This window comes from Argiope bruennichi, chromosome 2 (assembly GCF_947563725.1).
Source record: "Argiope bruennichi chromosome 2, qqArgBrue1.1, whole genome shotgun sequence".
Lineage (NCBI taxonomy): Eukaryota > Metazoa > Arthropoda > Arachnida > Araneae > Araneidae > Argiope > Argiope bruennichi.
This window is the reverse complement of record NC_079152.1, coordinates 18,637,022-18,664,857: the sequence shown is the minus strand read 5'-3', so window position 1 is coordinate 18,664,857 and position 27,836 is coordinate 18,637,022. Positions and strand designations below refer to the sequence as shown.

Here is a 27,836-nt window from a genome sequence, read left to right as displayed (position 1 = left end):
CTCTTTCCACCAGACAAAGATCTAAAACTCAAAAGGACATATAAAACGTGGAATTTCATGACAATTTCCTGTCGAATTTTTTTACGGATTACAATACTTATTCCTTGCATATTTCGTATACAAAAAAAAAAAAAAAAAAAAAATCGAAACTTAAAATTTTTTTGTAATAACATAAGAAATGCAATAAAACGCTAATAATCTTTTTTCTTTTTTATTTCAGTCAACTTTTAATATTTTTTCTGTACAAGCTTATACAACTTGTCTGGATGCATAGCTGCAAATATGATACAATTCTCACAGCATGGTCCATAATCAATACAACTACTTTTTAACAAAGTATTAACTATTTAACAATACAATTTTCAAAAACAAAAGTACATTTTCAACAATTTTTTTCGTCTAATTCTATATACAAGAGATCTAACGAATCTCATTTCATCAATTAAAGAAATAACAGATCCACAGCAGATTTTACCACTAAAGTAAAAGCTTCCACTAAGCATACATAAACTTTTCTCACTTACATTCTTTGTGACTTTAAAAAAAGATCCATTACAGAAATTGAATGAGATCCCAAAACAAATGCAGCCGTTCACCCTTTCTGGATTTACATTTTTATTATAAACCAAGATGTCTCACATTTACAAAACATTATTGCCTTTATAAAATGTCTTTGGCATATAAAAGAAACAAGAATTTTTTAAGGGTATTTAAAGAAAAACTTTTTAGGACAAAAAACACGATAAAAAAAAGTTAAATGTAATATTAATGATATATTCAAGATATTTTTCAGTATCCAATGACATCCCCCTCCTCTTTTTCATTCAAAACATAATAATTCAGTTCAACCGAGTAAAATATGTTTAAGTCAACATTCTATTTTGATGTTACTATTTATTTATGGATGTACTAAACTTTATAATTTTAAAATGTACTCAAACGATGATGATACCCAGTTTTTAACACTCACATTTTTAAATCAACGCTAATGAGATGCATATCATATTTTTGTAGGGAGTGACTAAAAAAATTGAGGAAAATGAAAATAAACCATGCATCTTATAAAATACAGCAGCCTTTAAACAAGTATCATTTAAAAATTTCCTAACAATTAAAATTATAAAAATTACTTGCAATTTATTTTAGAGATATAAAAAATGAAATAATCAATTTATGCTTCAATAGTAATATTTTAATTAGAAAAATAAGAAAGTAATTAAAATTATCAAAATATGACATACCGAAACATAATTGTTTGAAACAAGGGGGGGGTGATTACACCTGATGAAGATGTTCACTACATATGAGTGTCCACAAAGTCTCATGAATAAAATCTGTATATATAAATACATAGTATTTATTAAAAATTCCCACTATCATAGACTGCAGTAGTTTTTTCCCCCCTCATTTAATACAACTTTATAAGACAGAATATTTTTGATTGTATTCACAATTATAACATCAATAATGGCAATGACATTATTCACTTTTCTTTTCATTATTCATCACTACTCTTGTCTCTATAACTTTCTTGTGCCATATAAAAACATGATTACGGACATATTCCCTAATAAGCCCTGCGATATCAATGAGAATGTATACACAATTTTCTTTTATTAAAAAATAAAACATGTCTTTAATTGGGAAATCGACACTTATAGGGTTAATTTAACCATCTCCTTTTTATTAACAAAGTATCTTAGACGTATAAATATAACATGATCACAAACTTTGATAAATGGGTACATGACAAATTTCATTAATATATCTTCCCATCAAACTGCATTTGTATTATTAAGAGACTTTGTGGACAAACTGTATTAATAAATCTCAAAAAGTATGTAGAAACAAAATTGGATTATTTAAAGACTATTATGATATAAATTTTAACAACAATATCAATCATTTATGTCATATATAATTTTAAGATAAAAAATCAAATTGTCCTGTATAGTTTTTCAATAAACACCCTATACAACAAATACATATTCTTTTCAACACTGGTGCTGAACAAAACCAACAGTGCTTATTGAAAATTTAATAATATTTTTAATATTATTGCAGACTTGTCAGCTCAATACATTTTGGGTAAAGAGGAACGACTATAACAATTATCCAACTGGAATTGATTTATTTTTAATGATTTTCGTTTTTAAATGAATTCGATATGACGAAATGTTAAATGCATGAAAATATTCCAGATGGTATAAAATATAAATATGTAGCATGCACTGAAAAAACCACAGAAATTTAACTAAAACAATGCAACTTGCCAAGCTTTCATTGAATTAGGGAAAAAGGCTGTGAGAATTACAGATACGTATCAAAAGAATAAAATAATATAATACAGTGAAACTAGTCTACAGAATCCCCTCCCCTTCCTATCAGTTCAAATTAAAATATACAATTAAAAAAAATTGCCATTTGAAAGTTTTCCCATTTTGGAAACCAATATACTTGGTAAAACCAGCCTTAATGCATTTCTTCGTAAACAGTAAATTTTTAGATTTGTGCTTTAGAAAATTGGATTGAGATTGGAAATAGATTTAGAAAAGTTCTTTATCAGTTTACTTTTTTTTAAAAAAAATATAGATACAATTTTATTTGATTGGATCTATCAGTTTCCCCCTCTTTCAATTTTGTTCTTAAAGGAAAAATAAATCTTTAATCAATATATTGCTTGTAAAGAAATCTGCATCAATGTCTCAAAAATCTATTATTTTCTTTGGTTTTTTTTGCAATTAAACGATCTGGCTATCTTTCTTGCTGATGTAATACTTCTATATGCAAATCTAGATTCAATCAATCAAGCTTGGATATTGTTCAAAAATTAAAAGGTTATATTTGTACTATAACCAACTTTTTGCTCTGTATTTAGTAATCATGATTGTTTGAATCTTAAGTCTCAGTAAGCTCTCAATCCTCTGTTAATATAGGGGAAGGGTTGATTAATGTAAATTTTACATTAATCAACAAAATTTACAAATCTTATTCCTCTTTCTCTTTAAAAAATACCAAGATCAGGAAGATAAATGGAATTGTTTTAATTAAAATAAAATATATAATTTGCCCTACTACTTAGAAAAGCTAAAGTTGTTGCTTGCACAGATGATCCTAACATTATGTCAATGTTATTCTGTGCAAACAAAAGGGGCAATTGAAACAATTGGTCATTTTGAACAGTTTTACTCATTAATGAAAATGTGCGCAGGTATAAAATACATTGTGCACAGAGATCAAACATATTATGCATGCATGAAATACATATAAAAAGATAACAAGTTCATTTAACAGGCAAAATATTATTTAGAAAAATGTATGACATTGTTTCAACACCCTACTGGCTTAATTTGTAAAAAGTTTGTAAACAAAACACAACATATTTTTAAAAATTGTAAATATTTGTATGATTACATCTCACATGAGAGCCTTAAACTAGGACTTAACAAAACTATATCTTAAAATTATTTTCCATATTTATATATTAAGACACTTCAATTACATTTTATAAGCCAGAAAGAGGTTACAGGAATTTTTGAACAGATAATATTAACTTGTTAATAAAAAAATTAATGCTTTTAACTAAATACATTTTTTTCAGTAGAATTATAAAAACATAAGTTTTAGAACTTGTGTAACAAACAAATGTTATTGCACAGTTTTATATAAAAAATGTTCAACAAAATACATTTTTGATTTCTTTAGATGACGTTTCAAATTTAAATGCTCAGCTAATATTAAAATGACTCGTGCAAATAACAAAAATGATTATAAGTATATTAGTGCATTTAAAATTTTATTGAATAATTTTCCCTTTATTACTTAAAGATGAAAAATCATACTGCGGTGTTTCTGAGAAAAACTTTCCCAAATTTCCACATCAAAAATATTTTTCATGCGACTTTTATCTAAATTCAGCATTAATCCAATTAGAAAAGAAATTAGAATTCATATTAAGAATTAATTATACCAAATTATTTATTAAATAAAAATTATTTTATCTGCACAACTTTTGCACTGATTTTTAAAAATAGATTTTTTTTTTTTTAAAGATGTGAAAATTTCATTAAAAAGCAAGAAAATGAAAGGATGATAAGTTTTAAACAATGATCAATTAAAAATCAATAGTCTCATCTAAAACTTTTGACAATGTCTTATGTTATTTAAAGCTTCTTGAAATACCTGCAGATGTCATAAATCAATACATTATGCAGGCATTGTTGTTTCTAATTTGCCTTTTCTCAAGATATAAAAATCTCCCCCAAAAGATTTCAATACTAAAAGACAAATTAATTATTATTTTGTTTATTTTTTTGCATCGCATGATTTTTGTGAGGATGCAAAGCAGATCATTAATAAAAGCAGTAAAAACTGAACAAAATTATTTTCTAAGGATTACATTTACAAGTAATCTAAGAAAATTACAAACTCATTTCTTAAAAAATGAGTAAACATTAAATGAGCTTAACAAAATACACATTTTACACAAAATTAAAAAGAAGAGCACCTTATACAGACGGAAATATAATTTAATCTAACACGATGAGTCTAGAGATTTCTTTTTTAAATAATTTGTGAAAATTAGAAATTGACTTCTAATGAAATGAATAAACATTTTAAAGGGGAAAAAATATTTTTAATATAATGCATATAAAGAACAAAACAAAAATAATACAAACTAAAGCACACTTCCTATAAGTAAATTTAAAAGGAAATAAAATTTGCTCCAAAAATAAATACAATGAATCATTTCCACAGGAAGAACATATAAACTAATTAAAATAATCACATCAACAATAGTATGTATTTATGAAGATCACTCATTAACATGCATATGTTCATCCAAGTCATGTTACTTAAGCGAAGCAATTTATTACATAATAACTGAAAAAAGAACATTTAATAATAGCATACATAACAACTATCACTAACTTCCCTCTTTGGATTTTGTTCAAAACATTTATCAAGCTGCCTTGAGGTAGATGTGAACAATGTTATATTTTATGAGAATTTTTTTTTTAAAAGGAAGATCCTGATAGTATTGAAAAGAAGCAAGCCCATCATTTGACCTTCCAAAGTCATGGAAAGGTCAACTCATATCCTGTTTTTTAATAATTATTTGGATCAACACAACTTAAGGAACAGAGTATTGGAAAAAAAGCTGTAAAATATATGTAGAAATTTAATAATTGCTTACTTTTAATTACTCAAGATTTTTTATGAGATTCCTTGATGTATTGTTAAGACAATACATAATGAAAAAAAATAAAAATAAATAAAGAACAAATTTTTTAGTAAATAAATTAAAATTTATGACAAGTCATATAAAGGTTTTCAATATCTCCATTTGTTTAACATTTTTTTTCTAAGCTGATAATTGCAGGTCATCACAAATGAAAACTGATAAATAATGTTAGAAAGTTTAAAAAAGAAATATTATTATGTAAAAATTTATACATAATCACTATAACATGGACATAAAGCAAAAATTATGTTTATAATATCAAATTATTCATTGAAAGCCAATAAGAAATAAGAGGCATCAATTTTACAAACAGCAATATGAAATTACTTTCAAGATATTTTCTCTTTCATTTACCCTTCAATAAATACTTTATCACAGATCAATGTTAAAAGGTCTAGATTGTCTCTGTTAAGTGATTTAATTTTTTTTACTGATTTTCTTAACTTTCACATCAATTATTAGAACTTTTTAATCAAATAAAAGACAAATTTCAAGAAATTTTCAAAGCCAAAATTAATATTCTTTACAATATATTTTAATGTGCAATACTTAAGACACTAACTCTCTACATTAACTTCATTTCCATTATAAAAATGCTAACGAAATTTTGACAATAACAGCAATGGCTGAATACAGAATGTACAAAAATGATATTAACAATGTTAAAGAGAAAAATAAAACAATAACTAATAAGAGGGAAAACATTTCTTGAAAAATAGCACAAACTAAAACACTGACCTAAGACATCCTGCATCTTTTTATGCAAAATTATATTTAATAATATATTTCAATATATTAACAGGTATTTAAAGTCAGTATCTTACTATTGTGTTAGAACTTTAAGCAAAAAAGTTTTATGAAATGATATCTATGTACAATAGTTGTTTATGACAAAAATTTACTTCAATAATTCTGTGAAATCCAAAAAAATACTAAACATCACTCTGAAATTTTTTTAAATACACAGATTTTGTATTCGGGAATTCACTTTTTCAACATACATCTATATACAGTAACAACCTTTAAAAAACAAATAAACATTGATTACATTTTTAAAATAAATCAAAACTAATAGTAATAAAAATACAGAAACTTCTAAATAAAAATATTGCAAGCTCAACTGCACAGCTAAAATAACAACAAATCCACATACTATTAACACAAAATAAATATACATTTTCAGACATATTAAAAATAATTTTATAAATACCATCTACTCTTTTTCACTGCATCTAGGCAGCTAAATACCTTCATGTATTAAACAACACTTTCTTCCAGTTGCTCATCATATTGCACACTAGCATAGGATCTGACCAAGACCGGCTGAAAAATGACTAGAAACAGATACCTGACCTGTGTGATTCTTTTGGTAAACATCAACAACAGTTGATTGCTAAGATTCGCCAACACTAAAAACCCATCCACAGATTTTGTGAAGGTGGAGTTGGCAATCACACTGAAAAGAAAATCTGAAAAGATAAAGATCTCGATGTTTGTCTTTAAAATGCAAACACTCTCGTTAAAGACATATCCACCATTCATCAACAAAGATCTTAAGCCCAAACCTGGAAAAAAAAAAAAAAAAAAAAAAAAAATTGAATATGTATTTATATTTGAATAAATTCAGTAAAAGTGTCTAAGAACAAATTATTTATTATTGTATTAAAAATGAATTTTTATTTCAATTATTTTCCATTTCTAATTCATTATTAAAAATATTATGGACTTCTGAAATAATTTTTTCTAAAATTTACAATATGTGCCATCTTATCAATGGAATTAAAATTTAATAGATTAATTGATTATCTGGTAATTAAGTTCCAATAGCATTAAAAGATTGTATTGTTATTAAGAACACACAAATCTACTAAATTTGGAAATTAGAGCATAAGAAAATGTATGAAAAATCTATCACAAAATTCCATCCTAATTATTACTCCATTACATGTAAACATTTTAAAATAGAAAATTTTCAATTTAGTTCTGAACAGCAGTTGAACATACAATAAAGTCATTCTATTTACAAATTAGTATTTCTTTTATAAACAAAAATAATAATTTTCTTCCTTTTACTACCACTGTATTTCATAAATTATTTTAAGTGATTAGTTATAAAATTCAATGGAATTAAAATTGGACTATAACAAAATAAAATGTAATGAGAAGATTTTTTTTTTTAAATTTTAATTTTTATATTGCCAGAAAAAGCTACAATAAAGAAATTATTACAATCATTCTATAAAAACTGATTCTTATATTAGGTACACATCTAAAGCTACAAAAATAAAGTGATCAAATCTGATAACTTAAAAGTTACATCAAATAAGTTATAATTAAGATAAATGTTTAAATGTTCATTATTATCTTGAAACAGCATATCACAGCTGTTAAAGCATTACTTTAGAAATAGAAATTGGAATGGCCTTAAATAAATAAAGAAAACATAAAACTAAGGTGTCAATTCTAACTAAAAATTATCATTTGAGTCAGGTACACTTATATAATATAAAAACGATGTAGCAATGATGCAAAGATAAATAAAAATTTCATAAAACTCAAGGGAGCAAATCAATAAAATAAAACAATGTTAAAAATCATTAAATGTAGCAGAACTATTTCTCTTCTAATTCTTCAGTATTTGGAAGCAAGAAAATTATCTAGATTCAAAATATTCTATCAAATAATAAATTGCTGAATAATTATTTTTAACTGAACTTCATTCATCATTAATTATCACCACATTTTATAATTTATTTTCCATATTTGGAAATGTTACAAATATTTTGCTTTTCTAGTTCCAGTAAAGAATATATTTTTACTTCTTTGTATATGATATTAAACCACAAAGACATCAACACAAAATCATATTTAATTTAACAGCTGATGCAACGTTTGTTTAATTACATTTTATACAAATATTGGGCAGGATAAATTTGTGGTGGTTAAAAAATTTATTTTCTCTTAATAAAAGAAAAGAAAATATTTCCATTTCAAACATTGCTATATGTATTAGCTAATGTAAGAATAATTCCCAATTATTTCAAAATATGGAATTTACTGTAGTACAACTGTGGGTCAAAAAAGTAGAAGTGTTTTTTACAATTTAATATTATGTATGTAATATATTAATATTATTTTAACTATTTTTCTTTCCTTATTTCAAATATTACCAGAACACAGTTGTTCATTTTCACACAGCTAAGTTTTAACTTTTAGTTACTTTTAGAAAGCAAACAATGCATGCAATTAAAACTTACCCTGAGAGTGAAGTCCCAGCTACCAGTAGATAAAGCAGTACCGTCAGGAGATACTTTTAAACAGGTAACTCTGTTTTCATGGCCATATAGGATACTAAGCCGTACACATTTTAGACTATCCCAAACATTTACTGTATAATCATTATAACCAGCAAACAACAAGCGCCCTAAGGGGAAAAAAACTCTTTATAAACATAACTTAAAATGAATGTAATTTGGTTGATATATTTAGGATCACAAACATACTAATGAAATGAAACTAGCACCTTAAAGCAAACTACAAAGTTCAGTGGTTTCCACAAGAAATAAACATTTAGTTTTAAATAGAATAGGCAAAAGTTTTACAATTGTTTCATAAATCAACAAATACAACATGCCATGATAATATTCAGATGTACTGCTATAGTGGCATGTAAAGATTATCCAATTTTAATCATTGTGCACTGGGTCACGTGATTTCTCATTTTTAGGAAGCCAAACATTGTGGCCGGGTCACAAGATATCTCATTTTCATCTTTTTTTGGCTGAATTGATGCATAACCAACCAGCCAAATATTTTTGTTACATTACCAAGGTAACGAAGCCTTACACATTCTTATGACAAATGATTAGCAAAATAACTGAATGTTGACATTCCAAGCATGTGGAAACAATCGGTCAGTAAAGCCAGTATGTCAGTAGATTTGTGCTGATCGTTTAACGTACCTTATAAAGTGCTTTATTATTGTACATTTTGTTATTTCAAAGTTCATGTTTTAATTCGTAAGGAAACAGCTTTTTAAAATGTAAAAAAATCTTATATAATAAATAGACGTACAAAATATATATTAATATTTAAGAATACTTTATGTAAATATCATACCAAATGCAAATTAAAAATGTGCATATATGCATCCTATAGCTTGCCAAGCATGCTTCTAAAGCATTCAAAAATATGCAGGCCCTGGGGGCATGTTGAGGGTGCAGAGTACAGTATGCAATGTGTTTAGTTTATCACAGTGGCATTGCAAATGAACCCTATCCACATAATCCGATTCTTAACCACAAAAATAAGACACCCCCCCTTTTTTTATATGCAGCATTCATTTAATTTCTAGAATGGTGCAAGTTAAGAGATTTATGATTTTCTTCTGCAGTTTAGAATAAAGATACCATTTATATTTATTTTCTAAATATTTTAATCAAAGTAATTGACAAATCAAGCAATGCTTACTTGTCACAATAAACAAATGCAGTTGTAAAATTACATGTTATTAACTTTGGTAAGTTTTTTCAGTATATCTCTCAATATATGGCATCTGTATACCTTATAATTTTTAATAATTAATCAAGGCAATCCAATATTCATAAATGTCTATACTTAAAGAAAAAAAAAAGCATTTAAATAATGGTGATATTTAAATGCTTTTATATAGAATAAAGGTATAAGGAACAATAAGACTATATACTTATAGACGATTAAACGTTTCCCCCAAAATAGTCAATGCAAAAACTCTTATTTGTGATTTTTACAATTATAGCATGCTCCAAAACAATTATGAAAAATTAAAAGATTGATCAAAATAATATTCAACATAACAAAACAACACAAATCATGCTCAAGGCAACCATTAAATATTTAATTTAATACTTACCACTCACAGAAAAGTCAACAGAATTAACACCAAATATAATACTTTGTTTGGAATAAACCGCCACTTCTCGATCTGCCCGCAAATCAAATAAGCGACACTATAAAATAAAATAAAAATTACTGTTTGTAGTGAGAAAAGCAATGTTTATTTCAAACAAAGCCATTAAATCACATGCAATTGCAATTATTATTGTTACTAACTTTTCTAAGTTAAAATGAAGAAAAAAATAAGTCAAGAAATTATGTATTTTCCAACATCTACAAAAGCTGTTTTGATCTCAAATTCTTTAATTGAATCTAACCAATTGTTTCTTTTAGTTGATAAAAACAAGAAAAAGGGATTAAAGTAGAAAAAGAGATCAATTTTTAGATTTGTTTTCTTCTCCATTTAATCATTTTTTTCTTTCAAATTTGAGCAGCATGCCAAACTTGCGCAGACTCACAGTAAGTAAATTATAATAAATCACATCAATCTATACATGCTCAAACCTATTTACTTATTTTATAGTTCTGTGTAATTTCTGTAGGCATTTCAAGGACATTCGTTTTCCCTACTCTTCACTCTTTCTCCTTCTCTATTGTCATGGTTTCGACAAAGCTTGTTTTTTTTTTCTCACACCAGTATGTTTTGGGAATACCTTCGAAATACCTTAACAGCTGTGTAAAAAAAAAAGAAAAAAAAGAGTGACACTGTTACCTGCTACAACGTTGCGAGACAGACAACCAGTAACGAGATAGAAAATGTGACCTTGAATCGCCTACAGAAAATATACAGACTACAGACTAATTATTCAGATTGAATGGTTTTCTTTTTACACATCTTTTAATTCAAGAATTTCAAAGAAAAGGCTAAAATGGGACAAATTACCAAAATAAATGTTCACTGAAATAAAGAGAGAGAGAGTTCTTACAAGTTAGAACCATAGTAATATAATCAGTACTAAACAGATGAATCTTTACAAAAAAGGAAAAGAAAGAAAGAAAAAAGGAGCAAAATAAATTATAGAATTATTAAAAGGTGAAATTTATGAATTTCATCCATTTCATGCTCATCAGCCAAAATAAACATCAAATTCATTATAGATAATTAAACATAAGACAGATATATAAATCAAAATGACTAGATACAGACTCTAAATATCAGCAATTGGCTTTCCAAAATTTAACAAATTATTTCAGTTTAAAAGTCAAAATTAAAAATTAGAAACTATTAAGAATAACAATCCATTAATTAAAAGATGAAAGATTATCAGGTCAAATACAAAAAGTATAAAAGATCACTTACTGTAGAATCATCAGAACCTGTCGCAATAGCATCTCCACTTGGATAAAACTTAACAGAATTGATATCTGATTCATGACCTTCAAACTGTTGTACACATGTCCCAGTTCTCATGTCCCAAACTAAAGCTTGACGATCACACCCCTGGAAAAGAAGATGATATAAAATTAAGATACCTAAATGATTTACTTGAAATTTAATAATAAGTACGAAAAGAAAGAGAACTAATATTGGCACTAAAAATGGAAAATTCCATCACAATTGAAAAAAATAAGAAATGTGCCTTTTAAAATCTAAAAAGTATAATTAATGTAAATCATTTCCAACAAAGATTAAACAAGTTATTAATTCATGATTTAAGGGGGGGAAAGTCACCAATACTCTTGAACAAAAGCTATTTTCTTGATTACACATATTAATTAAGAATATACAATTATTTCCAAACATAGAAGTCATTACTTCAATAATTGATAATATTCAAATCAAAGGATTAATTCATAATCTTTTTTTCAAGGCAATATGAAACAATCAAATGCTGATCAGATATGGCTACGCTACCATTATAAATATCATCAACAAAATCTTTGCAATAATGGAAAATGTTTTTTTCCAAGAAAATAATTCTTAAAAGCTAATTATGGAAATCAATGGAAATATGGAATATTCAAAAGTTACAGAACATATTCGGAATTATCTTAATTAGAAAGACACAAGTAATCTGTATATTTCAGATCCTGACACGAGATTTAAAAATATATTTCATTAATAAAATATCAATGAATTATCTACTACTACAAAGAATCCTCAACAGTGTGAGAATTTAATTTTGCATAAAATATTAATTATATTATATATATATAGTTCTTACTAAACTTTAAGAAGCTCTGAGCTAGAAGTTTGCAAATTTCAGTACCTTCCCCCCCTATAAAGGTGAGGGATGCAATAAATCAACTGTTATTACAAAGAAAATCATTCAGAAATAAACATAATAACAGCAATTTTTTTTTTACTCCTTTCACTACTAATTCTGCCCAACCCAGTAGTGAAACTTCTATGCCAGTGAGCCATTTTCTGTTTCACATGAGGGGTGTAGGATGCAAAGCAAGTTATCACTAAGGAAGTCTTCACTTTGTATTTTGAAATCCAAATTTGAAAAAGAAGGCTATTAATACAAAACTTGATCAGTCAGCTTGGGGTTGGTTATTAGTGACAGGTTTAAATACACTTTCATTAGTATACTTGACCCTTTCTGGTATAGTGATTACAAAAGAAGACAACAATTTAAAAATTTTCTTTAAAAACTCCAAAATTGCTAGAAAATAGCAAATGATTTCTTTTAGAAAAACATGGCAGAATGAGCAATTTTAGTTTCTTTTATGGAATTTTATGTTAAAAATATCACAATTTTTTGTCCCAAATTTGGGATTTTTTTTTTTTTTTGAGTTCTTAAGAATTGAAATTTTATTAAAATCAATCATCCATTCTTCTACAATATCCATGAGGTTTTCAATCATAGTTTTACTCAAGTTTCAGTTTAATTTAAGAGCAAACCAAAATACGTGATCAGCAAGTGTCCTCATATGGAGACACCGCTTGCTTAAGACATCTCTTACTTTGTTCGCAGAGCTTCTGCGCTACTGCATCTCTTGATATGAAAATGTAACTTGATATTTAGCAGAAGGATGCAATTCTGTATTTGGGGTGGGGGCTGTACATTTATCTTTAAATTCAGGAGAAAGAAATCAATGTTTGATGCCAGAAAGCATTTTACATTTCAGATTTGCCTTTTGTTCCATACTGTTACTTTTGTTACACTCTCATGTTCTGCTTTATTTTTTACAACTTTTTTTCTGTAAATATTTACTTTTATACAGCCACAACTTTTTATTAATTTTTTTTCAAAAATATGCAATTTTTTAAAAATTTAGTTGGAAAATATATCCACTAAGATGACTCTTGAAGATATGTGCTGTGCTGAACTAAAACAAATGTGCAAAACAAACTATGTCCCATTATATATTAGACAAAAAGATACTCCCATATGCTTTGAGAAATTTCATGTCAAATAACGAGTTATTTTTAATTGTTTTGTTTTTTACTTGATATTAAATTATTATATATAATTTTAATTTATTAAATTTGTATTAAATCATAACAGTTCTTATTTTTTAATTACTTATAATATTTAGCTTACAATTTTTGTAGTAAATATATTTTGTATTTTTAGTACTTTATTTTGCAAATCTAAAATATTTATAATTAATGCTATTGTCGTAAGGAATTTATGCCATTATTTTGAAAGATTTTTTGACACAGAGATTGCTCTAGACAGGTGGTGTCCTTAAACGAGGACACCATTTCCTTACAGAAGGTAAGGTACAACCTATTAATCACAATGATGGTATATTTCATTATACTTCAAGGATTTTAATAACCCATACCAGAAAGGATTAAAAGCAAAATTTTTAGTAGTTTAATTATTTTTCCTTTTTAGTCTTTAATTCATAATTCATTATTATAGTACATATAATAGAATATATGAAACCAGTATTTTTTAAATTCACTATTAGCATGAAATTAATATTTCATAATATTAATCAATTGATAATTAATTCTAAGAAAAATAATGTTAATAAGAGCATATAAATAATTTTAAAAAAAAACTATAATTCAAACACATCTATATGTGAGCAAAAAATCAATTAAATTGATTTATTTTATGAACATAAAACAAATCAATTAACTAAAAGTGTGTTGTATAGTAAAATGATATGTCCAATGTTTGAATACTAACAGCAGAGACAAAAACATTTCCTGTTTCAGATGGAGACAGATCAAGTGCCATAACATCCCCAGTATGTCCATGGAAACTTTGAATTAGGTGAGTACACTCAACATCCCATAAAGCACATGTACTGTCTCCACTACCTGTTAGGATCTAGAAATAAAAGTAATCATTTTAGAAGAACAAAATATAAATGATAGCAGCTTTATATAAAATTTACAATAAGAACATTATCAAAAAGCTTTTAAAGATTCTCTATATGAAGGACAATTTGCTATATTGCAAAAGTTATATATATATATTATTTTATATTATATATAATGTATATATGTAACATATATATGTATATATATATAATATTTTAAACTGTAATTTCAATTCTTATTAATTTCCAAAGTTTCATCTTAATTTAGCCCATAATAATTTCATTCTAAAAATATTCTCTTATTTCCTGGTTTCATTCCAGTTTTTTTTATATAATTAATTTAAGAGAAACTTTGTAAAATGCTTAGGTCGGAAATTCATACACACCACATGAAGGAATAGAAGAATGTCCAGTAAGCACATTCTTTTAAAAAAAGATCCCAGTGTTTCCCTTGCCTGGTTCGTGCGCGTATCGGAAATCCCTAGCAAAATCTTAATAGTATATTAGCACTATGAAAAAATAATTTCCCTATCAATATCTCATGTTTTATAAGACAAGGGATAATTTATTTCTCTTCTCTTCCCCACTTCTGCTCTTATAACGTGCTGTGGCGGATGTGCCTTGTCCGCTCCTCTTGTAAATAAATCATGACTGCCTCCCGGGAAAGAATAAAATGAAATTAAAAATGCAAAGTGTCTTCTCTGTCTGTGAAACGGCCTTCTGCTATTAAAAAATATTATGCTTACGTACATATATATCTGTCTATCTATCTATCTATATATATATATATATATATACTATTACTGACATTCAGAGAATATCTAAATATGGAAACAACCCCTTAACAGAAAATGTCAAATATCTCCCGATGTAATCCTGATATGTTAATCAAAGGTTGTAGTCCAGTTTTTTTTTTTTTTTTTTTTTCTGTGCAAAATTGATTCATGACATTAAAAAAAGGTATTGCCATAGGAAATTTCAAAGTTGTACAACTTTACATATGTAGACAGCCCTCTACGAAAATTTCAAGCACAACATTTTTCAGTATTAATTACTACCATTAAAATGATACTTTTAATTTTCACATTAGATGATCAATTGCAAAATAAATCTGGGTGGTTCCTTTCTTTTTTCAACGACTATGCTCAATAATATGAATAAAATATTACAAAACAATGTAAATCTCTTAGCAATTAACATCATAGGTCATAAATTTAAACAGATAACAAAACAGATTTAAACAGATAACATTTTGAGAATAAATAATTTCTAAAAATCTGCTTTATTAAAAGAAAGTAAATGATTAACATTCAGGAAAAGATATAGATAATCAATTTTCTATGGTTTATAAAAATACAATAATATATAGGGTATCCCACAAGGTATGCAGGGCATAATATTTACAGATTCGCATAGAATACGTCAAGACAAGTATTTTGATGTATAACTTGTGCGGTCACCAAATATAGCAGCATAGTCTAAGGTGTGAAGCTTGTTATGAAAACTTCCAAGAAAAGCCAAGTGAAAATCATTGTCTATTGAGAACTTTCAATGCAACAGCTTTTCGAAATGTCGCCCTTTCGAACAAACGACATGGCGAAGTCTGTAATCGAAGTTTGCAATTGTTTTCTGCAAAACATCTGTTCCAATTTCCTTGACTTTGATTTCAATTGTTGCTCTAAGTTGCCCAATGTTGAGGGCTATGTCAGATATAATGTGTCTTTTAGACGTCCCCATAATAAAAGTCACAGGAGTTAAGATCCGGGAAGTAAAGTGGCCACTCTATATCATTGCCTGTTTTCATAATGGAATCCTGATTCCATTACAAAATCTATTCGTTATCAGTCTACCGTGAAAATGTTCTACAAAGAGATCGAACTTTCGCTGAATGTGTTAAGATCTAGCATCATCTTGCATAAACCAATAATTGCTCATCTTGTCTATGTCATGCAAAAATGGGACGAACCGGCATTCAACACGTCAAAATAAGTTTCACCCTTGATATTTTCAATGAAAAATATTGTCCCAATGATGCCTTTGGCAGATAATGTATACCAATCTGTGAACCTAAGTGGGTGGAGTGGATGAATTATTAAATGAGGATTTTCAGTGGCCCAGAACCTTCAGTTCTGTTTGTTAATATACCCTTGGAGGTGGAAGTGTGTCTTGTCACTGAACCAGATTAAAATCAATTTTGTCACATTCAATCTTATTGATCAACATGTTTGGCCAATCAAACCTCCTTAAACCATCCAAAACCAGGCAGTGATTAATTGAATTGAGTTTTGTAATCCCCTCTTCATTATCCTATACACTGTGCTTTTTGACATATTGAATTGTTGTACCGCACCGAAGTTGATGGACTTCCTTCAGACACTTCTTTCACTTTATGAACATTAGCTTCTGTTCTTACAAGCTTCTCTTTTTTCCCCATTGCTAGCACATTGTCCAACACAGTTGCCAGTCTCCTTAAATCTTTCATACATTCTTTTAATCGTCATTTCGCTATGTTGTAGTGATTGTCAATTAAATTTTTTTTTTTCACTACAGCCGCTGGTGATTGTAATTCATGATAAGTCAGCACCATGAAAACACAATGCTCAATCAGATATTTGCTCATTTCAAAATCACAATGATTACTACAGTGCACAGTTATTTTCAGCAAGTCATGCACGACTCATTCTCCTCAAACCTTTTTTTCTAGCCTTATATACTGTGGCAGGAATCTGCATATTCACCTGCAGATGTGTTTTTCATCTCGCTGGTTTCCATATATTTGCATAGTCACCTAGGGGAACTTTCTTGTTGCGTAATCGCCACATGCATCGTAATTTCGAATACAAACATTGGATTTGTAATTAATGTTCTTTGTGTAATTAGAATATGATGCTATATTCGGGGACTCGCATGTTATATATCAAAATATTCATTTTAACAAATTCTATCCAAATATTAGATGCTGCATATCTTGTGGGACACACTCTCTCTCTATATTAATATATTATAAATATAATAAATAAATCTGAGTAACATTTTCTGTTTTCGATTTTGGTGCTTCTAAAAGGGTAAATCAAACCTTTAAAAATAATTTTTTTTTTACCTGCTGGTCAGAATTAGGGAAAAGGCAGCAAGACATATAACTAGTATGAGTTCCAACAGCTTTCTTTTTGGTAGAAACATCATCTTCAAAACTAAGAGGGTACACTGTAATTTTGTTGTCCAAACCTCTGCAATAATTTTAGAATTGAATAAGTAATGATTTTTTTTTTCCCCTTTTATCTGAAAACATTCAATATCTTTACAAAAGTGTTTTTTTTTTTTTTTCTTCTTTTCATTATAAGGCCAAAAGCTTCATTTTAAAATGTTATTTTGGCATTTGATTTTAATACATAACTATATTCATTTGATGAAAGGTAATGCAGCAACAAAAGATGAAGATTTAATACTTATTTTTTCAAATTTATCATGACTGAAATCTTTGGAAACATCAATAAGTAAAAATGAGAATAAATAAAATATAGATACACAAAATATAGTTGTGTTAATTGAACTAACAAAATTAAATCATAAAGGTTATGAATTTCAGAACTACCATTCATTGTTTCTTTGGAACTTTATAAAGTTAATAAACGAGAAATGAGCATTCAGCCTTTATTTATGATAATTCATTTTGAAACAAATTTTACAGCAGCTGTGCAAGCTAAAACTCTGGTCATATTTTAAAGTTAAAAGTAATAACTGAATTTGTATTCCTGATCAATTGATAAATTTGCATTTAAAAGTTTTCTGTCATAGATTCAATCTATATTCTGAACTAGGATTGAAAATCGATCTCTTCAAAATTATGCAGAACTAGACTTGTAATTTAATCTCATAAATTTATTAATGGGATATCAATTCAAGCAACCAAGTAATTTTTTTCCTTTCAACTGTGATAGAAAAAACATTAGAAATTTCCCAAACAAAATAAATAATATTTGTACGAAGCTTGGAACTTTAATAGTGGCAACTACTTATTTACATGGAATACAAAAATGATTTATGTCACCATGTTTTACAGTCCCTCAATATAGTAGCCAGCATTGTATACAATCCGTTTCCAATCATGTGGAAGTCGCAGAACACTCGGCTTGTTCTGTTGATAGTTCGAATGGGCCGGTCTACTGCCAAAAGAATCTCTGGAACAGTTGCCATGAAGTGGTTCCTTCATCTTAGGAGTTAAGTCAAAGTCACAAGGGCTTAGATCTGAGGAGTATGGTGGATGGTAAAGCATTTCCTAGCCCCATCGATCGAGAAAAATCAACCACACCTTGCGCTGCATGCGGCCGAGCAATGTCATGCAAAATGATAGGGACGTTCTGCAGCAAGTGTTGTTTTTTTCTCAAAGCTGGTCCGAGATGGTGCTCCAAAAATGAGTAGTAATACTGCGCATTGACGGTCTGCTGTTCGAGAATGGTATGTGTTAGAATGACACCATCACAGTCGTACACTAGAATCAGCATAATTTTCACATTGCTGGAGGTTCTGAAGAAATTTCGAACTTCGTGATGATCCATTATGACGCTAGTCGTTTGATTGGAGTTTCAGTTTTGGCTGGTACGATCTGGTCCAAGTCTCATCCAGTGTAATAATATGGCGTAAAAAAGCATCTCCTTCATGCTCATGGTGCTCCAGGTCGGCATCGATCACCGTCCATTATTTTGGCACCAGCATACACTTCTGCTTCACTGACACTAGGACAACCTGACCAATGCATGTCTGCCAAATTTTGGCATCCTTCAATGAAGGCTTTTACCCATCTAGCAACAGTTGTGTAAAACAAAGCAGATTCCCCGCAAGCCTCTTGAAGCCTTAGATGACATTGTTGCGCAGTACAACCTCTGGCACATTCAATTTTTATCCAACTCCATTGTTCTTGTTTTGAAAACATCCTGACAACACTTACTTTAGACCACAAGCTAATACAAGGACCAGTTCTTCGTGTCACTCGGCATGAGCATGTCATAGGAAGGTCAAATCTTTTTGCTGAGAGGTAAGGTAGATATGTAACTAACGTGTGGTATATGTGGCATTCTTTAGTTTTGTTGTGTAGCGTTTTTACAGCAGTGTTACCACTATTAAAGTTCCAACCCCCGTACATAAATGATAGCATAGATATACAGATCCTCCAAATTGTTATGTCATATATTCGCTTTGATTCTTACACAAATTAATATAATGACTGAAGAGTAAAATCTTGGCATTTTTAAACCATTCTTTTTACTAAAATTGAAGATAAAATGCTTAATTTTATGATTCAATGATTTTGATTATTTATTCAGAATAATATAATTGAATAAATTATGAAAAATGAAAGTATTCATATTTCTAGGGAATCAAATATGAATAGTCTGTTTTTGTTTTAATATTTCAATGGGAAACTGTTTTCAATTTTGATTAGAAAAAAGTAGAACTAATAAAGCTATTACTCTAATTTATACACACACACACAAACAAGCTCTTTCTCGTATCAGACCCAATTATTCTAGTGCATGGTTTCGGAATCATTTGAGCATCAGTACTGTTGCAAATAATAATAATAATAATAATAATAAAACGCTTTTGATTTATTAAATGAATATTCAGGCAAGATTACGGATCGTATGTCAAATTTATAAATAAAAATTTTAAATACATGTTTTCAAATATTTCATGCTTAAATTGTGAATTTTAGATTAATCCAATAACAATAAATTACAGTAACATAATATGCTAAGCTGAAACTCACCCACATGCTACCATATTTCCAGAGGGAGCATATGCACAGGCCATAACCCATGTTGTTGGCATAGTGATAGCATGTTCCTGTAAAAGAGATAGTTAAATTCAATTCTAGTACTTATACTTACAATTTTTTTTCTCTATTTCTTGATGAGCATTTATTATTAAAATTTAAATCCAGAAATAAATAATTTTTTTATTATGCCAATTCAAAGTGTTAATGTGAATTTAAAAAGAATATTTACTTTTGAAACATGAAAACTAATGTATGTATCAATTTATCTTCATCAATTAACTACATCTCGGTTGTTCATAACAATAAAACTGATACTTATTTTTCAATTAATGCTCCAATAATTCATTCAGAAGAGAGAAAAAAACCATAATAAGGGTCAAGTTAAATGAACCATCTACAGAAATATAAAGTAATGGTCAAAACTGTTTTATTGATGTATTGTGTGTGTCTGTGTGTGTTTTTTAGAGATTAAAATTACAAACAATATTTTTTAGCATTTTTTATTTTTTTATTTGGCACCATTCTTTTAGTATGCACTAATAACATCTCTAATTTTAGTTTGATTCTGACTATTGAACTTTTTTCATTATATTTATCATTTTACTATTTCATTATATTTATCATTATACTTGTTTTTTATTTATAGTTTTAAATAAAAATTTATTACAGTTATAGTATTTATAGTTTTTGCTAAATAATACAGACTGTATACTGCAGTTAAGTTATCTTTCTTAATTAAAAATAATTTTTTAATTAATCAACATAATTGTAGCAATCACATGAACATTTTATAAGCATCTATTCTTCATGGTGATGTATTCACCGAAATAAAGAGTAGTAATACAAAATAATGTTATTGATAAATAAAAGAAAAATTAGAAAACATATTAAAATTTATTTATATATTTCAAATATATTCTGCTCTAGAAAATTCAAATAAAAATATTAATATTTTTTATACATACCTTATTTGTAGTAAATGCATCCCATATAATCATTTTACCATCCTGAAAGAGAGAAAATATAAAATAAAATAATACACATAAAAAGAAATCCACACTGATAAAAATAAGAAAACAACTTGAAGAATAAGAAATAATGTAACAATTTATATTTAGGAAATTAATATTAATTCAATAATATTAAAATATACATTTATTAGATAATGTAAGAAAGAACTTAGGATTTTATTCAGACATGAAGAATATCTGAATAAAATCTAAAATTGTTTTCATATATAGTCATTTCTTCAATTTTCATACACATATCTAAAATTAAAATCATCGCTTTGATTAGAGAAACCTAATAAACTATATTTATGTATAGATCATTAAAACAATAGATTATATTGAAATTATATTTGACACAATGATTATTAAAATCTCATTTCAAACTAAAAATGATAAATTATTTTATCTAATAATGAAGCTCCATGAACTTAGCTTCTAAAGAAGAAAAACAGTTTATTATGTATTTATATATTTGTAACCTGAAAAATATATTCTCCAATTGTTTAAAGAAAATGCATAAATACAGTTCTTGCCTTTGGAACTTATACTAAAAATTCAGCTCAGATAATTTGCAGATTGACAATAGTTTGTATTCAAAGTATTCAGAATCTATGAACAATCAGAAAGAAAATAGCCATGTAATATAGATTCTTCGTTAGGAACTGTTTGGGTTAAATCAGAGTTAAAATAATGACACTAGGAGTGGGAAAATTAAAATAAAATTTTAAAAATATTTCATACCTGAGAAGAACTAACAATATGTCTTTTGTCTAATGACCAATCTGAACATAGAACTTTTCCCTGATGACCCTTTAAAACTCTTCGAGGTTTAATATTTAAATTCTGTATTGGTTCTAACCTCTCTGCAACTTTATATACTGAAATAGAATTTTTTAAAAACTTTAGTAACAATCAAACAAAAAATAATCACACTAATTAAAATTTATGGGAAAATTAAAAATACATTAAGCCAGCTAAAATTGTATTATTGGCAATGAACAAATGAAGATGCATAATTCTTTTCTGAAACAATATCTATTCTTCAACATTTTGAATAGAAGTAGAATTTCCAATATAATTTGAAAAATATATGGATAAATTTTCTATCGCATATATTTTAGGTATATAGAATTTTAACATATGAATTCAATTTTTAATATAAAGCTTTACCAATGGCAATTTTCAAGCACTATCTGAAATTTTAACAAGCATTTGAAATTCTTCTGCAACCCCCCCCCCCAACTGTTTTAGCTTGAGAATATCTTTAAAAAAATAATAATAAATCTATGGTTCTATTTTATTCAATAAATAACAATAAATTTGTGGTTTTATTTTCCATTACTATTATTATTATTTTTTTTTTTTTTTGGTAAAATTCAGTATCATTTTCAATTATGTTCGGTTTATTCTAAAATGGGATACCACTTGGGATTTTTAAAAATAAAATGTCAACAAAACAAGAATATTTAACAGTAAAAAGAGTATAGAATTTAACTTTTCATACAGAAGAGATGAAATTGGTACTTCAAATAAGATACTAAATGAGTTTAGTGATTGCACAGATTTGGAGGTTATTGTAAGAAGGTGCTGAAAATAAAGGATTCAATCATAGCATGCTCAATCTGTCTCAAATAATGATTTAAAAATTTTAATTTTTTTATATGTTAGTTTTAAATTGAAAATATTTATACTTAAAAAAAAAAAGAATTCTAAAATTATTTTGCAATAATAATTGTAGCAACTCTTAATATTAAACTATTAATCTTCTTTCAATAATGTTGTAATGATGGAAAGGATATGATCGCCCCAGATGCAATGAAAATGCATCTATTTATTTATGTCACATTTTAAAGAGAAATATGATCAGAGAACAGTAGCTGCTTGTCAGTTTAAATATTAATAACTGCAAAAATATTTGACACTAGAATAGAATGAAAATTTAATTTTTTTTAAAAATATATCTTTAACTCTAAATAGCCCCAAATTTGTAATTGTAATAATTAAATTCTAAAGTGAATAAACATTAAATTCTCACTAAGTCAATATGAAAAAGCAAAGAATAACTAACAAGAAAAAACAAATTCACTGAGCAAAAGAAGCATTACAGAGTTAGCTATGTTTCAAATCTGTGTTGTGACCAAAGGAACAGAGCTACTGTAAAACTGAAAGGGAAGAAACTTTGACGTTCTCCTTTAGCTACCATACAAGTGAATTTTGATGCTTTTGAAAACTGTCTCCAGGGTGGCCAGCATTTCTACTGTTTTAATTTCTCTGACATTTTTTTCAGATGTTTCTAATATCTTCAGAACAATGTCACTTCATTTTATTTTCTTTAATTATTGCACAATATGTTCTTAACTGTATTTGAAAAAATGTTCCACTCTTTTAACTAAATTCATTGTAAAATAAAATTTAATGCTCAGAAAAAAATTATTTCCACTTATTGAATTTCAGATAAACTTCAATTAAGTAATGTCTTTCTTTTTCTTTTTTTTTTTGCAAATATAATAATCAACACTGTGCCCACCTAGATTGATTTTTAGCCAATCAGTCATATCTCAGAACTATTTTTCAAATCTATGCGAGAAACTGCAGTACAAAAATATATGCACATTAGTGGAGTGTTTAGGAATGAAATGATTTGTTTCCTTCCAACAGGGTCTCTATTCATATTGTTTACCAACACACCAATCAGAACTGCACTATAATTTTACTAACAGTAAATAAAAAATTTACCTACAAATACAAAATGAAATCTCTCTATCAAAATAAGAAAAATTCTTCAATGATATCAAAGTTGCATTGACTTGTAGCTCACCGACTAAAAAAAATCACCATAATGCTGGCTGAATACTCAACTTGTAAAAAAGAGGAGGAAAGAAAAGTAGAAAATTGTTCCTTATCATCTTGTTCTTTATTGCATAAAGAGAAAAATGTTTTAGACATATAAATTTTAAAAAAGATAGCATGAATGAATCTTGTAAATTTTTGTAGCAAACAGCTTCATATACCATCGAAAAGCATAAGATAAATGCTGCCCTTCACTTTTTGAAAAAAAATTTCAGAAAATTACGAGAGAAATGTGCACCTATAATGTATCAAACAACCCAAATTTCTTGTTTTTAATATTATTTTTAAATTAAAAAAATTAAAGAAAATATTAGCAAAAACACCCATCCATATAAAAATTTAGTTAAATCAGCATTCGTAATACTTAAATATAAACAAACAAAAAAAAAAATGTTTTAAGGAAATATTAGTAATAACATCAAATACTCTATAATTCAGTAAAAATATCTCCGAGAAGAGTAAAAAAATAATTCTTGTAAAATAATTAAAATAAATTGTTTCAGACAATGGGGTCAATACTTTACATCCAATTTTGAACATTAATAACCAAAATTCATACTTTCACTCCTGTAATATGCGGTATGATCATTTGATATTCAAAAAAGGAAGAAGAGGGAAGGAAGGAAAGCTTCATATATCTTTTTAAATAAAAAAAGATTCTTCTAAATAAAGACCTTTTTATAAAAGATCTTTTTACAATAAAGTTTAAAATCACAGCAGTAACAGGAGCTGGGCTTCAGTTAGGCTGCCTTTACCCTAAAATCATTTTAGCTAATTATATTGATGACGTTCTGAAAAAAAGCAAACAAAATCTTTTGGCAGAAATATTATATATTTATACATACATGCAATACCTGAGACACGGTAGTAATCTTTCTTCTCCATAGTCTGTTTTAGACTATCAGCAAAAGTTTGATTAGTTGCCAACGATGTATCATTCTACTTATGAAAAAATACCAACAAATTATCATGTTTGATAAAAATTACCAATTTATAAAAAAATGTTCAGTTTTGTAATAATTTTCGATTTTTTACGACCTTTCAGAATTCCCTGACAATTCACAGTCAACTGGCCAACTCGCATATCCCTAACTTACTAAATTTATCTTCTTCCTTAGATTTTATAGTTAAATAACATTTCAATGTAAAAATATAAAATAAAAGATTAAAAACATTTAAAATAATTTCAAAGGATATTACACTTTTGATGTGCAAGTTGAAATTGCTGAGAAATAGACAAGCAATACCAAGCACAAGGTTTTATTTGCTTTTGATAAGGCACAGTTGTTGATAAGAAGTACTGTTCATTTCATTATCTCAAGACTCTTTTCGATAATTCTATCTAAATAAGGGGCGAGATATATAAGATGAGCACATTCCTAGAATTCTTCCATTCTTGCTTTCACTTCATTAGTTACTTTTTTGTGCATTTTTTTTTCTTGCATGTATGAGAATGTCATGAAGTTTCGTACTCTACTATTTTATTTTAATTCAAAAGTGCAGGCTGATTGCTTATATGGCAAAAAACTTTTAGCTCACAAGGCAAAAAATCTTTTAGAAGCGACACAATTTATATATATCATAAAATGTGACCAAGATTATCTGTTGTTAATATTAAGATGTTATTAAAAAAATTCTATAGCAAAAAAAGCATTTAACATAAAAAATTAGTTTGTAAAAAGCAAATTATGAAATCTTAAGAACAGAAATCTCCCATTTGTTCACCTTAATTTAATGTTTAGGCACCTTACAATAAAAATTGCTCTAAAGCATTTTATTACAAATTAGTATTTTTTCCAACAGTATTACAAGTTATATGCAGCTTTTGTGCCTCCTAAATCAGCAGATGATACAAGTTTACTATACTATTTATTGTAAATGCTTCCTCTTTTTATCTTCTCTTTCACCTCTATTTTGACTAAATAAATACATCCTGCCACATGCACAAAAGTGGAGGATTTTCAAATCTGTGAATGAAGAGGATATATATATATATATATGCAATTATATTTTTTAAACTAATTTAAATCCAAATGAATTTCCATATTTTTTTTTTAATCTTAAACTGATAAATGCTATTTCATTCTAAATTTCTAATTCAATCTTCATTTTCTCTTATTTCCTAATTCAAATTCCATTTTTTTTATTTAATTATTTCCAATATGCACCAAAAAATTACTCAAGTTTTAATTGTCGAGCGCCATATAAAGAGATGAAAATCTCCAACCCTCACACATTTTTTCAAAGATACTAAAGATTCCCTTTCCTAAATCTACACCTGTAAGAATCTCTTTGTAAAAGCACCAAAGGAAAAATCTCTTGCATTTTCCTCCTGTGCCTCAATATAGACAAATGCTACCATGCTCGTCATGGAAAAATAAACTGAAGTTAATCCAAATCTGTTTTCTTTTCGGCCACTCATCTGCAAAACTATGTTACATATTTTTATATATTAAGACTCGGAGGCTATTTATTCTCCGTTGTCATAAAAATATCATTAAAAATTCTTAGTAAAAAGCAATTTCTGGACTTTTCCCCCTTCTATTATAGAGTAAATCCCAGAATATTGTGCAATTGTACTACAAAACCCAAATCAACCAACCTAAGATATTGTGAAAATTCAATACTATACTGAACAAATGTTTAAAAGATAACTTTTTGTTTTAACTTTCATTAAAAATTATCAAGCTAGTCTATTCTAACATATAATAAGTTTTCATATTATTCTGAAATGAATTTCTATTAATGATCAAAATAATATACCAAAAGATATTCAAACAAGAAAAAAGAAATATATACATCCCTTATTCAATTGTATTTTTAAAAAACTTGAAATTTACACCTAAAATAAAATAAAGTTGCAATTAAATTTTCAAAACATTTAAAATTATTTCAGGATGTAAAGGTTTTAATCCATAAGTTAGCACAGCTAAAAGATAAAAAATTTGAATTTATGAAATAAATTAAATTTTTGAAAATATACAATAAGTATTTCTGATTGAAAACTAAGTAATCACTCAAAATTTATTAAAATATCTAATATTACATCATAATTTTAACTGGGTGTTCATAAGAATTCAATCTATCTAAATAATAACAAAAAATATAATTCATTGAAATTTATTAATAAAGTTCCATTACCCTAATTTTCATATTATATGTAAGTTACATATATCAAACTGTAATGAATAAGCTATCATAAATACTAAGAAAGACTGATTTGGTACTATCTTTAGAATTTTGAATTGTTGTTGATAAATCAAGCAACATTGTTTACGAGTCCTTTATTATCTCTTTATAAAATATGATTTAATAATAGCTTCACTTAATAAAAAAGGTTAAAAATTCTTCAGGAAAATAATTAATTCTTACAAAAGAAAATTTTAAATTTGTAAAAAGAGCCAAGTTTTAATATATGTACTGAATACAAAAATAGCAAAGAAACCCAATACAGCCGGCAAGCTAATAAAAATTGTAAATCAAAATGCAAGACAGAATGGTAAAATAAATTAACGGAAATTTCTCTTCCTTTCATGCCGAAAATTTCTATAAACTTTACATTTCTACCATATAATCTTCAAGATGCGCTTTTTTGACATATAAATAAACAACCTTGCACATGAAAACAAAACATGTATGCATTATTAAAACGATGCAAGAGAATAAAGCAATAGAAAATTTCGTACAAGCTATATCATTGAGCTTTCTCCTTTCTTCTTCTAAACGGGTTCTTAAATTCTCAACTTCTTTAGTCAAAGATTCAACAGTTTCGGCAGGATTGTCAACTTTCAAACCACCATCGGAAGCCATTTTGGAAAACTACTTCAGGTTGTCCCAGGATGGAGATAGTAGA

At 27.2% G+C, this 27,836-nt stretch overlaps 1 protein-coding gene across 1 annotated transcript; it reads right to left on the bottom strand.

Annotated features, from left to right (window-relative positions):
* Positions 1 to 225: 225 nt before the first annotated feature.
* Positions 226 to 27,798, bottom strand: LOC129957693 (guanine nucleotide-binding protein subunit beta-2-like). The gene is made up of 10 exons (XM_056070155.1): positions 27,670 to 27,798; positions 21,875 to 22,011; positions 21,089 to 21,130; positions 20,115 to 20,191; positions 17,448 to 17,574; positions 14,212 to 14,355; positions 11,421 to 11,561; positions 10,137 to 10,233; positions 8,503 to 8,669; positions 226 to 6,810 (listed from the first exon to the last, which is right to left on the bottom strand). Exons 1-10 carry the CDS (start codon positions 27,791 to 27,793, stop codon positions 6,799 to 6,801), a joined length of 1,068 nt encoding a protein of 355 aa, XP_055926130.1. The 5' UTR covers positions 27,794 to 27,798; the 3' UTR covers positions 226 to 6,798.
* Between the last annotated feature and the right edge of the window lie 38 nt (positions 27,799 to 27,836).

Excerpts from the sequence above, each read along its gene's own strand:
- LOC129957693 (XM_056070155.1), bottom strand. The coding sequence starts at position 27,793 with ATGGCTTCCGATGGTGGTTTGAAAGTTGACAATCCTGCCGAAACTGTT. Across the intron at positions 17,575-20,114 it reads GGAAATATGGTAGCATGTGG|AGGTTTGGACAACAAAATTA; the intron begins GTGAGTTTCAGC and ends AAATTATTGCAG. Across the intron at positions 10,234-11,420 it reads CAGGTTCTGATGATTCTACA|TGTCGCTTATTTGATTTGCG; the intron begins GTAAGTGATCTT and ends TTTATTTTATAG.